General features: G+C 40.2%; 2 protein-coding genes across 7 annotated transcripts; both read right to left on the reverse strand.

Moving 5' to 3' along the window:
- Positions 1-258: 258 nt before the first annotated feature.
- LOC117786545 (peroxisome biogenesis factor 1) lies at positions 259-12,906 on the reverse strand. The gene is made up of 9 exons (XM_034624863.1): positions 12,668-12,906; positions 12,444-12,570; positions 12,226-12,329; positions 11,154-11,268; positions 9,511-11,088; positions 9,258-9,454; positions 8,522-9,145; positions 562-665; positions 259-490 (listed from the first exon to the last, which is right to left on the reverse strand). The coding sequence occupies exons 1-9, from the start codon at positions 12,758-12,760 to the stop codon at positions 421-423; spliced, it is 3,012 nt and encodes a 1,003-aa protein (XP_034480754.1). The 5' UTR covers positions 12,761-12,906; the 3' UTR covers positions 259-420.
- Positions 692-7,753, reverse strand: LOC117786544 (fibroblast growth factor receptor homolog 2). Of its 6 annotated transcripts, none has more exons than XM_034624861.1 (3): positions 7,643-7,753; positions 2,172-4,955; positions 692-1,382 (listed from the first exon to the last, which is right to left on the reverse strand). In XM_034624861.1, the coding sequence occupies exons 2-3, from the start codon at positions 4,758-4,760 to the stop codon at positions 801-803; spliced, it is 3,171 nt and encodes a 1,056-aa protein (XP_034480752.1). In that variant the 5' UTR covers positions 4,761-4,955; positions 7,643-7,753; the 3' UTR covers positions 692-800. The 6 variants fall into 6 exon arrangements, with proteins under 6 accessions (XP_034480752.1, XP_034480749.1, XP_034480747.1 ...); XM_034624858.1 differs by having other exon boundaries at positions 2,172-4,958; XM_034624856.1 differs by having other exon boundaries at positions 2,172-4,961.
- Positions 12,907-13,047: the final 141 nt, after the last annotated feature.

Here is a 13,047-nt window from a genome sequence, read left to right on the forward strand (position 1 = left end):
TAGAAGTTGGTGCATATTTTCTTATCTATTATGTGTCGGAATGAAAGATCTTCACTTTAGAAATAAATATCGTAAGTAGGCAAAATAGAATCTATAATATCTCAATCTTATTTTGGTTTGCATCTATTTTAAGCTCACATCTACCTTGTTGAATATTATATTATAATCGAAACCTATATATAGTATAAAAAGCGAAACAAAAAATGTCAGCAAAAAGATCACATTATTCTTTTGGTAACAGATATAAAACAAAAAATCTTAAATAAAATCGCATTTTATTTCGCGTTTGTCAACAAATATAAAAAAGAAACCCAAAAACATGAGTAACACTTAATAAAAATGAGTGCATTTACTCGTAATATCCCATTGAACCGTTAATCAGTTATATACTATAACTTTAGCTTAGTTTAGTTTTTAGAGTTATGCCAATGTGGCTCTTTTGGCCACAAATTCCCTGGATCCCTTCTCCTTGTTCGTGAAGCGTGCGTACCTTTTGAAAAGAAAAATAGATAAATTACAGATATAAACTTGATAGATATATTGCAATCTATTTGGGCTCACGTTTTCTTATATTTGGACACATCGGCGATGCTCAGCGATGGACGGGTTGATTGAAAGGATTCGATAAGATGTTTTTGCTTCACTAAAATTTTCTTTGGCAGTTTCTGTTGGGAATGGAAAAGACATTTAATTAAATTGTTTAAATACTTATGTTGTTCGGACGTAATTTTATTGATGAGTATTTTTTGATTCGATGCTCGATGAAAGTTTCTTGTTAAAGCCATACGTTTAAATTCTAACTAGTTAAATTTATAAGTATATTGATATCTAAGTGGTAAAGTCTCTCGGAATGTTTCAGTTTCAGAGCCATCCTCCTCATCGCTTGAGGACGGTGGCGTCTCCAGCATTGGCATCGATAGATCCAAATAAGCATCATTTGGATTACTGCTATACTGTTGCAATATGCCATCAAAGCTCTCCACCAGCTCGGCGAATGTCGGCCTCGCGGATGATTCAAAGTTCCAGCATTGTCGCATCACCAAATATATGTTGATCGTACAGCTCGCCGGTTTCTCCATACGCTGACCGGTAATCAAATAGCTGTACAGCTCCTCCGCCGACATTATATTGGGATAAGGCTGTTCGCCATATGTCATTATCTCCCACAATAGGACACCATAGCTCCAGACATCGCTCTGCGAATCATAGAACTTCTCCTGCAGCGATTCAGGTGCCATCCATTTAATCGGCAATCTTCCATTCGTATTCTTGCGATAATACTCCGTATCCTGTATATCTCTCGCCAATCCAAAGTCCGCAATTTTCATCACATAACCATCGCTAACAAGCACATTTCGCGCTGCCAAATCACGATGAATGCACTGTAAAATCCAGATATTTAACATTTTAAATGTGACATTTAATTAAAATTATCAACCTAAAAATTGTGGTATACTATCTAAATTTTTCTTTCTTTCCCGTCCTGGCTATCATTATATTTTCTTTACATTTTCTTTATTTTTACACTATATATTTTCATATTTTTTATTTTTTTCTTATATATTTATTTTTTAGATATTTAAAATTTTTAATCTGACATTTAATTAAAATTTTCAACCTAAAAATTGTGGTATACTATCTAAATTTTTCTTATTCTTTCCCGTCCTGGCTATCATTATATTTTCTTTACATTTTATCTAATTTTTACATTATATATTTTCATATTTTTTATTTTTCTCTTATATTTTGATGTATTTTGTGAGATTCATTTCTATAAATTACTTTTTTACCCATCCTAATCATTTCGTTTTGTTCAAATTTCATGTCTTACGTCATCTTGCTTTTAGAAACCTTACTTTCTTCTCTTATTCATTTTGCTTTCGTTGCTTTCTTGTCCTTATTTTCTAATCCTTTCCATCGCATCCTGTTATTTTTCTATATTTCTCATTTCGCATGTTTGTATATCATTTTTAAACAATTCTTCCTTAAATATTCGTCATCATTTTTGCCTTTTATTATCTTTTATGTTTACGCATACCTTCCCTTTGTCATTATATTCTTCATATACTTTCATTTTATTCGGTTTCTTTTAGTTTAACGATATTCCTTCGATCTTACCCCTACTGAGGGGAAGGCTAAATTAAAGATTGTAGTATTGAAAAGAGGCTTACCCGTCGCGAGGCGAGATATTCCATGCCGCGAGCTATTTGGAAGGCAAACATGATGAGATCCTTCTCGCCCAGTTGCTGATGTCGCACCATGGATCTATCATCCAAATAACCATCGCTGTCGCTGCGTCTTTGTAGAGTTCCTGGTCGGTTTTGCTTGAGAAAGTCCTTGAGATTGCCATGAGGTGCATACTCGACGATGACCCACAGGGGACCGTTCTGGCTGCAGCAGCCCAACAGATTGATGATATTGATGTGCTTGCCAATCATTTTCATGACCTCCATTTCCCGCACCAGACTGGCCATATCGGCATCCGTGTGCTCCTCCTTCACCATCTTGACGGCCACAATGGTGGCCATGGTGCTGCCAGCGGGTGGCGGACTCCGGGGTAATCCATCGGCTTCGGCCATGACAACACGCCCAAAGGCGCCCTCGCCCAGAATGGAACCCAACGATAGCTGTTGCCTGGGTATCTCCCAATTCGAGTCCAAGGGGAACTCGTATTCATTGAACGCCTGGGCGGGATCTGATGAGCCGCCCGTTGTCGTATTGGAGAATGTTGTACGCTGTTTCTCAATCTTTATCACGGGTATCTGCAGATCTCCTCCAGCACAGGAGCTACCCTCAAGACTGTCGGGCTTATAGATGATCACCTTCTTGGTCCATTGATGCACTGTCTCAATGCGATGCTTTAGCAGCTTCTCCCGTCGCAATCGTCGCAAGATGTACACAATGAAGGAGCTTACAAGCAGAAAGAGCATCAGTATTATTACCACGGTGACTGTGGATCCTATCGGATGGGAACGCAGCAATTCTCCGATATGCAAAAAGGGCAAATGATCGACCACATGGAGATAGAGACTGGCATTACTTGTGCCCAGGGAACTGGCTGCCGTGCAGGTGTACCAGCCCTCATCGTTGTGCGTCACATTGTTGAGCACCAGCGATCCGTTTTCCTGCGCCGTGCTCAATGGGATACGAACCACATCTTGGACTTGGTTGGTCGATCGATTCGATGGGACCACACGTATCCAGCTGATCAGCGTTCCAAGGTGCGTCACAGTCTCGCAATTGAGCTTCACCTTTGTGTTGACCAGCGCCGTTCTGTTATCTGATATCCGAATAATTGGCGCTGCCCGGATGCGATCATTGATGACAACACTGAATTCAAAGTGGATGCAACCGCGAGTGTTGCACACTTTGCACATGTACAAAGCTGAATCCGTTGGGATAGCATCCTCAATGATCACAGACCATTTACGGTATTTATAGACACCAATCGGACGCTCCAGCGGTCGATAGCTCGTGTTATCCTTGTTGAATGTCCAGGTGATGTTCGCCGGGGGATGAGCGGTGGCAGGACATGCGAGTGTGACTGTCCTGCCGGACACGTAATGTTGCAAGCGCAGCAATGCCTTTTTAAATTCGGGTGCATGCTCAACGGTCTTATTCCCATTGTCATCGTCGTTGTCATCATCGTTGTTCGCTGCCGGACTGACAGTAGTTGTTGTAATCGTCGTAGTTGTTGTCGTTGTTGTTGCCACTGTGGTTGCAGATAGTGCGGCAAGCACATGCAGGTATGCGGCTGCCACAGTGCGTCCCACCTGATTCTCAGCCACACAGATGTACCAACCAGCATCTTCGTGCTCCACGCTGCCCAGACTCAGCACCTGAGGCTCATCCTTACTGGTGATCATCGTTTGCACCTCGTTATCATCCTGTAGGGTGGATTGCTTCTGCAGTCGTTGCAACAACACATTGATATCACCTGGTTGCAGTTGTCGAAACCATGTAATCTGCGGCTGCAGCTGCGAATCCTCCAGCGTGCAATTGAATCTCGCATGCTCCTCCAGCGCAACACTCACATTGTGTGGATAGCCTGGGACGAGAACCGGTGCCGTATGTTGACGTGTGATGACCTTCAGGCGACTGCTGTTGCTGTTAGTGCAACCATGGCTGTTGCACAGACGACAGCGATAATCGCCAGCGTCTTCCGGTTGCAGCTGCCACACGGTCAACATCAACTTCTTGAGTCGAATGCGACTGCCGTCCAGCAATTGACTATTATTGTGATACCAACTAATGTTGAGCCAAGGGGGAGTCGATGCTGGACTGCAGCTCAGCTGGAACATGCCACCCGAACTGCGTTGCACTAATGGCTCCAAGGGTTGCGACAATCGTGGCAATAAACTTATATTCAATGGCTGCAAGTACAATTCGTCTGTCTCAAAACTGGCCAAGTCACTACCGATCTCTTTGCTGTTGCCAATTTGCAGTGTGAGATTGGCCCACTTGACCTGGTCATAATGGCAGGCATATTGGCCCGATTGTTGAGCCTGTGCCCGCTCCAGCAACCAAGTGCTGCCGCTATGCATGACCTGATCCTCATAGTACCAGATGGCCGTCTTTGCCTCACACAACAATGTTATATCCACATCGGCGGGCACATGATGTGCTTGCCCCACTTGTGGCGCCGCCAACACATCGATGAGGCAACTGTGTGCCTCCAAGTGGCAGCTCGAAATGTTGCTGCCTCCGCTGATGCTGCCATTGATGATGATGATGATCGAGATGATCAGCAGATTTTGCATTTTCAAGTCAAGTGTAGAACTCTCGTATTGTTGATAGATAAATGTGATTGTTGTTTACTTTGCTGTTGCCAAATTGTGTTGCCTTTTTTATTTTATTTATATATATGTTTTTCACATTTTATCTTTTACTATTATCACTATTATTATTTTATAATTTATGGACTATCAGTTAAGCAATTGCTGTTGTGTCTTCTACTGCTTCTTTTCAATATTCGAAACAAAAATAAATCCAATGAAAATAATCAGGCAAAAATTACAACAACAAAAGAAGAGGGGCACATCCAAAGAAGACGAAGAAGAAGAAGAGGAGGTAACCATTATGTGCACTGCCTTTGTAATGAGCTACACTGTGTTGTTGTTGCTTTTGTTGTCGTTGTTGTCAACTCAATGTATTCGTATAGCCCAAGTCCAGTGTCTATATTTGTTGTCTATATATATATATATATATATATGCTAAACATCGGGCCACATGCCAAATGCGTTAAATGTCGTCATTTCCATTGATAAAACTACAACAACTACAACTACCACAACACCTACAACAACAACGGCAACAATTTCATACAGTTAGAAATTTTTGATGCAATATTAATAATAATCGTCGGGTGAATTGTTAAGATCAACAGCGACAAACTTCCATCTGGCACAGTGGTACAAAGTCTGCAAAAAGGAATTTAGAATCTGAATCCTAACTGCACTCTGAACGGCAATCATTGAATGCCTTTAAAAAAACAACAAATATTAGTTTAGCTTTTAAAAAAGGGTCAAAATTGGCAATGAACGACTGCAGTATACCACGCAACACTACAGCTCATTTCTAAAATATCGAACAACATGGAAATTGTTGAAAAAAATCCAATATTAATTTAATAAAACGCAGTACTCAATGACTTTTAGATAAGTATTACTTTAAATATCAATTGAATTATTTTAAGAAAATAAACAATTAAATTAGTTTATGTTTCTTATTTGGCTTTTAATATCAAAAGTATACCAGTATTATTGTCTTTTTTGAATAGTTACAAAAATGTAGACTTACAACAGATAAATGTTGTCGAGCAATATCTACACAGATATCACTTAAAACTACAGTTAAAATTCCTCAAATAGACAATAACAAAAATAAATGGCACATTCTGATGAGTTGCAAAAATTTTAATTCGTAAGTCGCAAAATCCTAAAGTGAATCATCAGAAGATACCTCATAAAACTGCAACTCAATTTTGATAAGAGAATAATTAAAGAGATTTCATTAGTTAAATTATTTGTCATTCCATAAAATTTCGTGCGGGAAAGCAAAGCAAGATATTTATTGTCTACTGATAAGGACATGATAACATCACCTTATAATGCAACCGATACAATTACTAATCGTTTTACTTGATTGCCAACAACAACACTTTTAAAGATTGATTAATACCATAAGCCAGGCTAATATAAACTAATTAACTTGTATTTTTTAGGAATATTAATACCGCAAGTGCATTAAGGCTTTGATAACAAAGCAGTATTAATAGAATTTAAGCAAACTTAAGATACCCGCACAGGGTATAAACATATTTCGAAGTTAATTCAAATTCTTGATAAAAATAAAGTTTCTAAATTTTAATTTGAATTAAAATAAATAGTCCTTTAGTATTTTTATATATAAAGACATGAATCCAACTGAGTTTGGAGCTTAATAATCTTGAAATAACGTTTGAGCACAAGTCAATTGTATTTAAGAATTTCGACACCTCACACCACTGTGCACTAATGAAATTTATATTTTTTTATGGAAAGCCGTCAACTGTTATTGCTTGTTGTTTTTGTAAATATTGTTGCGCTTATTGTTTTTGTAGTAGTATTTGGTAGATTTTGTAGTTGTTGTCGCTGATGTTGTTGTTGTTGTTGTTTTTAAGCAGCTTTTTGCCGGTGCTGATTTTGTTTGATATATGCACACACGTCTCGATTTTTAATTTATTCAATTCCTTCGTTTTTTCTGTCGGCAGACAAAAAGCGTGTGTCTTGAAGTATGTATTATTATTATTTGCAATATTGTTGTTGGTTTTTTTGCTGCTTTTCTTGTATTGCCAGTCATTGAAATGCTGGCCCAAAAGAAACACTCACACATGTCCCAAAACGCTTAAGTCTGGCTTCAGTCGCAGTGTTATTAATTATTAGAAATGAATGAACTTTGTTTTCTTTTTTTTTGTTTCGAACGCTTGCAAAATTTATCGCCTGCTCGCGAATAGAAAATAGTTGAGACATTTTTGGGCTAGGTGAGAACTTTATTAGGAAAGTTTGATAAATCTTTTTTTAATTTATTGAGCACATTTCTCAGAAGAGTTAAGGAATCTAAATTGGTATTGGAATGATATATTATAGACATTGGCTTGCCATTTACAGTCGGTGCACGCTTCAATAAAATATATACGACATTTATGTAAATGTATAATTGCTTATTAGTTTATTTCACTATAAACGCGTTTGCAACCTTTTGCATAGTATTATAAAAATCCCAATTTTTTATACATATTTCTTTAATATTTTTTAGCACTCGGCAGACATTTTTATGAACTCATTGAGTTTGATTTTATCTTTAATTTGAATTTTTTATGTACTTGACATGACTTTATTTATTTTCTTAAGCGTTCTGTTCACATTTGGGAACATAATTCTTTATTTCCACGCCAAAAAATCACGTTCTTTGTCTTTTGCCACAAAAAAGAACAATAACAACAACAAATTCACAAAAAAAGAATCAAAAACGTCTTTTTGACAGTGCTTTTATTTGGTTTGTCCCTGTGCTGGGCGCCCTTTATGATCTCGGGCGCATTTCCGCTTCGTTGGCAACACTTCTCCCCCTTTCGACAAGTGTTGCCAACTTCCGTTGCACTAACCACACAGTGTGTGTGTGTAGTTTGTGGTGTTGTTTTATCAACCAACCGATTTGCTTGAATGTGCGCGCACAACTGAAAGTAACGATCGATTTAAAACTGAAATTTTTTGACGACGATGATCATCGGGTTACCGACGAAGTTGTCGATGACATCGTGAAAACGCACACACACACACACACACACACACATAAACATATATCTTTAGAATCATGAGTACTTTGCAACTTCAAATGTATTTGTTCCATAATATTTATACAAGTTGCGCATAAATCACACACAGCAATCCTTAAGATCCTCCTTTCCTTTCCTTGCCTTGTCTTCTACCTGTTTAGCAAGTGTGTGTACTTTTTATATTTTCCCTTTGTTTTTCCTTTTATTCTAAGCATGTTATAGTGGCTGTTGAGGTTCCAATGTTTTTTTGGCTTGCATTCTTTATTATCGCGGCCCTTGGGCTATGTTTGTGCGCCGGCTTTAATTTATGCACAACAAAAATAAATTGTGTCCATTGTCTTTTCAGTTGTCGTAGTTGTAGTTGTAGTTGTTGTTGCTATTGCAGTACGTGCGCATGCGCGATAATCGCATATCAATAAGGAAATATCCGTTACGTGACTTATATATCTAAAAACCCCTCAGTCTGCAGGTTGCTTCTTCTTCTTCTTCTTCTATTTTTTCTTTTTCTTTAAGGCCCAACAGCACCCGCATTTATAGGCAACCTAATCCTGATCCAGATGCCAGTCACGTAATCGTAGTTACAAGAAAAAACCCCAAAAATAGTAATAATTTCACTGCACTTGGCACTTGGAACCTGGGAACGGAAGGGCTTCAACAAGAACTTTTTGCATTTCCGGCGTAAATTTCACTCGAATCTTTCACACTCACCTCGTGTCCGAATTGTGACAGCGCCTCCTTAACCGCAGCCATGTTCGCCGATGTCAGAATACTTTGGATATCAGCGCCAGTGTAATTTTGTGTTCTTCCCGCAAACCAATCAAAGTCCACACACTCATCCAGATTTAACGTAGCGCTGAGTGCCTCAAATATACTCACCCGAGCAACTGCATCCGGCAGTGGACACTCCACAAGGCGATCAATGCGTCCAGAACGCAGTAGGGCCGGATCAAGTAGCTCAGGTCGCGATGTTGCCGCTATTACTGTAACCCCCTGCAGTCCCTCAACTCCGTCCAGCTCCGTGAGCAGCTGATTGACCACGCGATCGGTCACACCCGTCGAGTCGTGACCACGTTTCGGCGCCAGACTGTCAAACTCATCGAAGAAGAGTACACACGGCTTGGCGCTCCTCGCTCGATTAAACAGATTGCGCACATTTTCCTCGCTCTGGCCAATGTACTTGGCCAACAGCTCAGGACCCTTGACCGAAATGATGCGCAGACTCCAGCAGCTGGCCAGTTGCGAGACGAGGAAAGTTTTGCCCGTTCCAGGTGGACCATAAAGTAGTACACCCGCCTGATTACGCAGCGGCGAGGAGTTGAAAATTGTGGGATACTGTAAATTGGAAATCAGTTAATTCAAAACCCGTAAGAAAAATTTTAAATAAAAACTATCAAAGATCAAATAAATTTCTCAACCCGTGCTTTTCAATGTCATTCAAACTCACCATTGAAGGCCACATTAGAACCTCCTCGAGTACAGTTACCACAGATTCCAGTCCAGGCAGCTCCTCGACGCGCATTTCATTGGCATTCGGTTCGGAGCCAGTCTTTTGATTGCTTTGAATGCCCTGCAGGCAATAGGAATTCGTGTGCTCCAGAGAGTCAATGAGCTGCTCATTCGTAAGCAGCGGTTGGGTTTTGCCTAGAAGCAGGTTAGGAACATGTGAAAGCAGCCGGACAACTGATAAATAAACTTACTGATCCGATAAGCATAGAAGATGGCGCGTTCCACAAACTGCACAAGATCGCATTTGCGATAGCCTTCGGTTAGATTAGAGAACTTGACCACATCGAGATCTTTGGACGCAATATGACTGCACAGCTCACGCAGTATAATCTCACGATCGGCACGCTCCAGACTGGGCAATCGGGCTATAGTTTGGAACAGATGTCGACCACGTGGTGCTCTCAGACGTTTATTCAACGTCTGCAGCTCACTGACGGTGGCAATCACGGCAATGGCATTGCTGCTGGTATACTGCATGATAAGCTGATGAACCGTGTCCGCCATGCGATTAAAATACTCGCCATCCTGGCTAGTCTGCTCACCGGCTGCATGGGCCAGCACATCCAGATTCTCCAGGACAACAATTGCGGGTGCATGTTGCAGGCAGCTGGTGAAAATGTTGCGCAAATCCTTCTGAATGGATTCCGTTTTGCGTCCCTTACTCCGCGAGCAGTAAAAGATATCGAAATAACAATAATCCGGCTGTCGCGATAGCTGCTCCAGTATACGCTCCACAAGCACCGTTTTCCCAGTGCCGGCGGCTCCAGTCAACAGGACATTTCCCTGTCGCAGCACTGAGTTCTGGGCATTGAGACACAGATTCATGCGTAGCTCGCTAACCACATGATCCACAATCTTATCGTACTCTGGTAATCGTATTAGATCCTTCACACTCAACGGAGTTGTAACTGGCGGCTGCTCCTTGATGATTTCATTGACAGGACGCACCAGGTCGGCAGCATAGATTTTGGATTCCTTTAGAAATTGTGCATCTACAACGCAATAGCGAAAGTGTTCGGGAAGAATGCCTACTGTGACCAGGAGGTCATCCTCCAGGCGCACCACCTCCTCCTGGTTAAACAACATGGGCGTCTTTTGGGTTTTCTCAATCACAAATCGCTTAAATGCATTCTCAATGATCTTGTAATGGGTCTTCTTGTGCGCAAACAGCTCAATCTTCTCCACAAAGTTAACCACGGTTACTTTTGGGCGCAGGACAACGCGTTCCAGTTCCTTGATGTTCAACAGCTTCATCAGATTCGCATTCAGTTCGATGGAGGGATGAATGGTGGCGGGCAAATCGCCATCCTCATCGCTGACCAATCGAACACGCACATAGTATTCCTTATCACCAGCGGTTTTCATGCTATAGAACTGCTCCAGATCCATGAATTCGGGCAAATGTGTTTGCCTTATGTACACATCCGATTCCTGTGCCTGTTCATGCCACAGTCCACGTATGACCCGGAACTCAAACACACGCGAGCTCTCTCGCCGCAAATCCTTCTTCAGACGCTGCATATGATCCTGTCGTTTATTCCGCTGCAAATTATTCTTAACATTGCTCATCGTGGCAGAATGGGCAAGAGGTGTTGGAGTTACCAACTCATCCCGCACCTGTGCACTGGTCTTGCTTCGGGATAGTTTGCTGCTCTCCTCATCGTTGCCATTAGTATTGCCATTAGTGAGTCCCTTGTAGAGATTAGGCGCCACAACCAGCTCAGTATTATGATCAATGCGTCCATAACTAATAACCGGTTTAAGACGATCTTCGAATGCAATAAAATGACAGGTAGTTAGCTGTGTTGCACCTTGAAGTTAGCAATATATTTACCCACTGTCAGCGCCACTTGCATCGACTTGTTAATCCAAACAAGTAAAATTTGCGACGAGTTTACAATGCGCGTCTGCTCCAGGACACTGCCAGAGATTTTCTCGGTGCTCAGCTCCTGCAGATAAGAGGAAAATCTTATAAATAAGAGTGATTTAGTGTTCTTTGAAATCCCTTTGAAGACACTACTTATTTAAAGTACAGCCATGTGCGAAATAATATTTATAAGAACTGTACAGCTTGTCTAAAAACAATTGTATAATAATTCTTTATTATTATTTTTTTAAATTTATTAAATTTTTTATTTATGCTTTATCAACTTATTTTATATTTCTGGTAACCTTATTGACTTATGGAAGAAATAAGGTATTCGAAACACATCTACCCTAACAATATTGTGGAAAGGTGTTCTTATTATTTTGCACATGACTGTATATCGAAGTAATTGAAATAGCTTGAATCGTTTATTTATAGCGACTGTCTGAAATACTTTACATTAAATAAACTATTTAATATAAACGAACTCAACTCTTTATAAATAAATATAAAAATGTAAATAATAAAAGATCAATGATTTTTTTGCTATAAACATTAGATGTTTTCTCTCTTTCTTTTTAGCGGAATGTCAACATTATCTTGTTTTGACCTCTGTTTCAAGTCTGTATCAATATTAAAATTTTGTTTTTTTTTCAAAAATAAAAATGGTTTGAAAAAACTTGATATTTGTAAGTTGATGTATTATTTCGATTTTAAGCTAGATTAACAGTTTGGAATAACATCAGCACCTTAACTGACATTTCCATACATCGTTATTTGTATATCGATAGCTTTTCAAATAACTGTTACGACTAAAGTTGTTGTCTGTTAATTTCAAATCAGTCATCACTGAAAGAGAAAAGCCCCACTGGGGTCAATGGCAATGCCGGCACAACTAACAACCGAACATACATAAATAAACATTTAAATCACGCCCGCGCCAAAAGCTAATCCGATATAAAATTATTTTTATCTGATCGCAGCAGCGCACTCGAAAATACATACGCATACATACACACACACAAAAATAAACACTCACAATGATCTCCCAATCTTTGGCCGAAACGGGCGTGACGTGAACACTGCGAAGATTTAGGACGTCAGCGATGAGGGCGCACTTGACCAAGTCATTTTCATGCAGACCTATTGCAAAATTAAAAGAGAGAGAGAGAAAAATGCATATTAGCATATAGAAGCTATATTATGGCATTTTGGCAACACAACTGAGCTGCACATCCGCCAAGTTAAGTAACTTACCGAGCTCCTTGGCCGCCCTGGCATTGATCCCAATTTCGGTGTCTTTGATGCCACCACCGCCCCCCTGGGGTGCCCACGAGGCGTAGTGTACACGGCCATTGTACTGTAGGCTGAGGCAGCCAGTATCCTATGAAGTAATACCACCCAGTCAAATCAAATATGCATATACTAAGCTTATCTAATCTTGGCGCCATTGCCCATAAAGTTGACTTTTGGACACTTACATAGGTTGAGACAACGCCGTAGTACTGATCCGGCAGTAGCAGAAAATTGTTTCTAATTGGCCGATAAACCACTTTGAACGTACGTTTGAACATTCTTTTTGTAGGCGCGCACGATGAGACACTGTTTAACGTAATATTTTAATATGCACACGATTTTAAATCATTTTTAAATTTAAATTCCAATGCGAGATAAGTTTTCGCGAACAGCTGTGCGTCTCTCGCGACGCGACTGGACTGGCGCAAGCTAGAGATGGGAGAATCAGAGATGACAGTATTCATCGAACTTAATCGGAACGATTCGACACAACTCTGGCTCCGACGTGAAATATCGAGCTCCATATGAACAGTGCACAATTTAAATGTGAATTTATTTTTAGTTC

This window comes from Drosophila innubila, assembly GCF_004354385.1.
Source record: "Drosophila innubila isolate TH190305 chromosome 3L unlocalized genomic scaffold, UK_Dinn_1.0 0_D_3L, whole genome shotgun sequence".
NCBI lineage: Eukaryota > Metazoa > Arthropoda > Insecta > Diptera > Drosophilidae > Drosophila > Drosophila innubila.

What these genes read in the sequence shown, in the direction of transcription:
- LOC117786544 (XM_034624861.1), bottom strand. Translation starts at nt 4,760, where the DNA reads ATGCAAAATCTGCTGATCATCTCGATCATCATCATCATCAATGGCAGC. An exon ending in AATATCTCGCCTCGCGACGG is followed by an intron (nt 1,383 to 2,171) that starts GTAAGCCTCTTT and finishes TGGATTTTACAG; the next exon opens with TGCATTCATCGTGATTTGGC.
- LOC117786545 (XM_034624863.1), bottom strand. Translation starts at nt 12,760, where the DNA reads ATGTTCAAACGTACGTTCAAAGTGGTTTATCGGCCAATTAGAAACAAT. An exon ending in CAGGGCGGCCAAGGAGCTCG is followed by an intron (nt 12,330 to 12,443) that starts GTAAGTTACTTA and finishes ATTTTGCAATAG; the next exon opens with GTCTGCATGAAAATGACTTG. An exon ending in TTCTAATGTGGCCTTCAATG is followed by an intron (nt 9,146 to 9,257) that starts GTGAGTTTGAAT and finishes TCCAATTTACAG; the next exon opens with TATCCCACAATTTTCAACTC.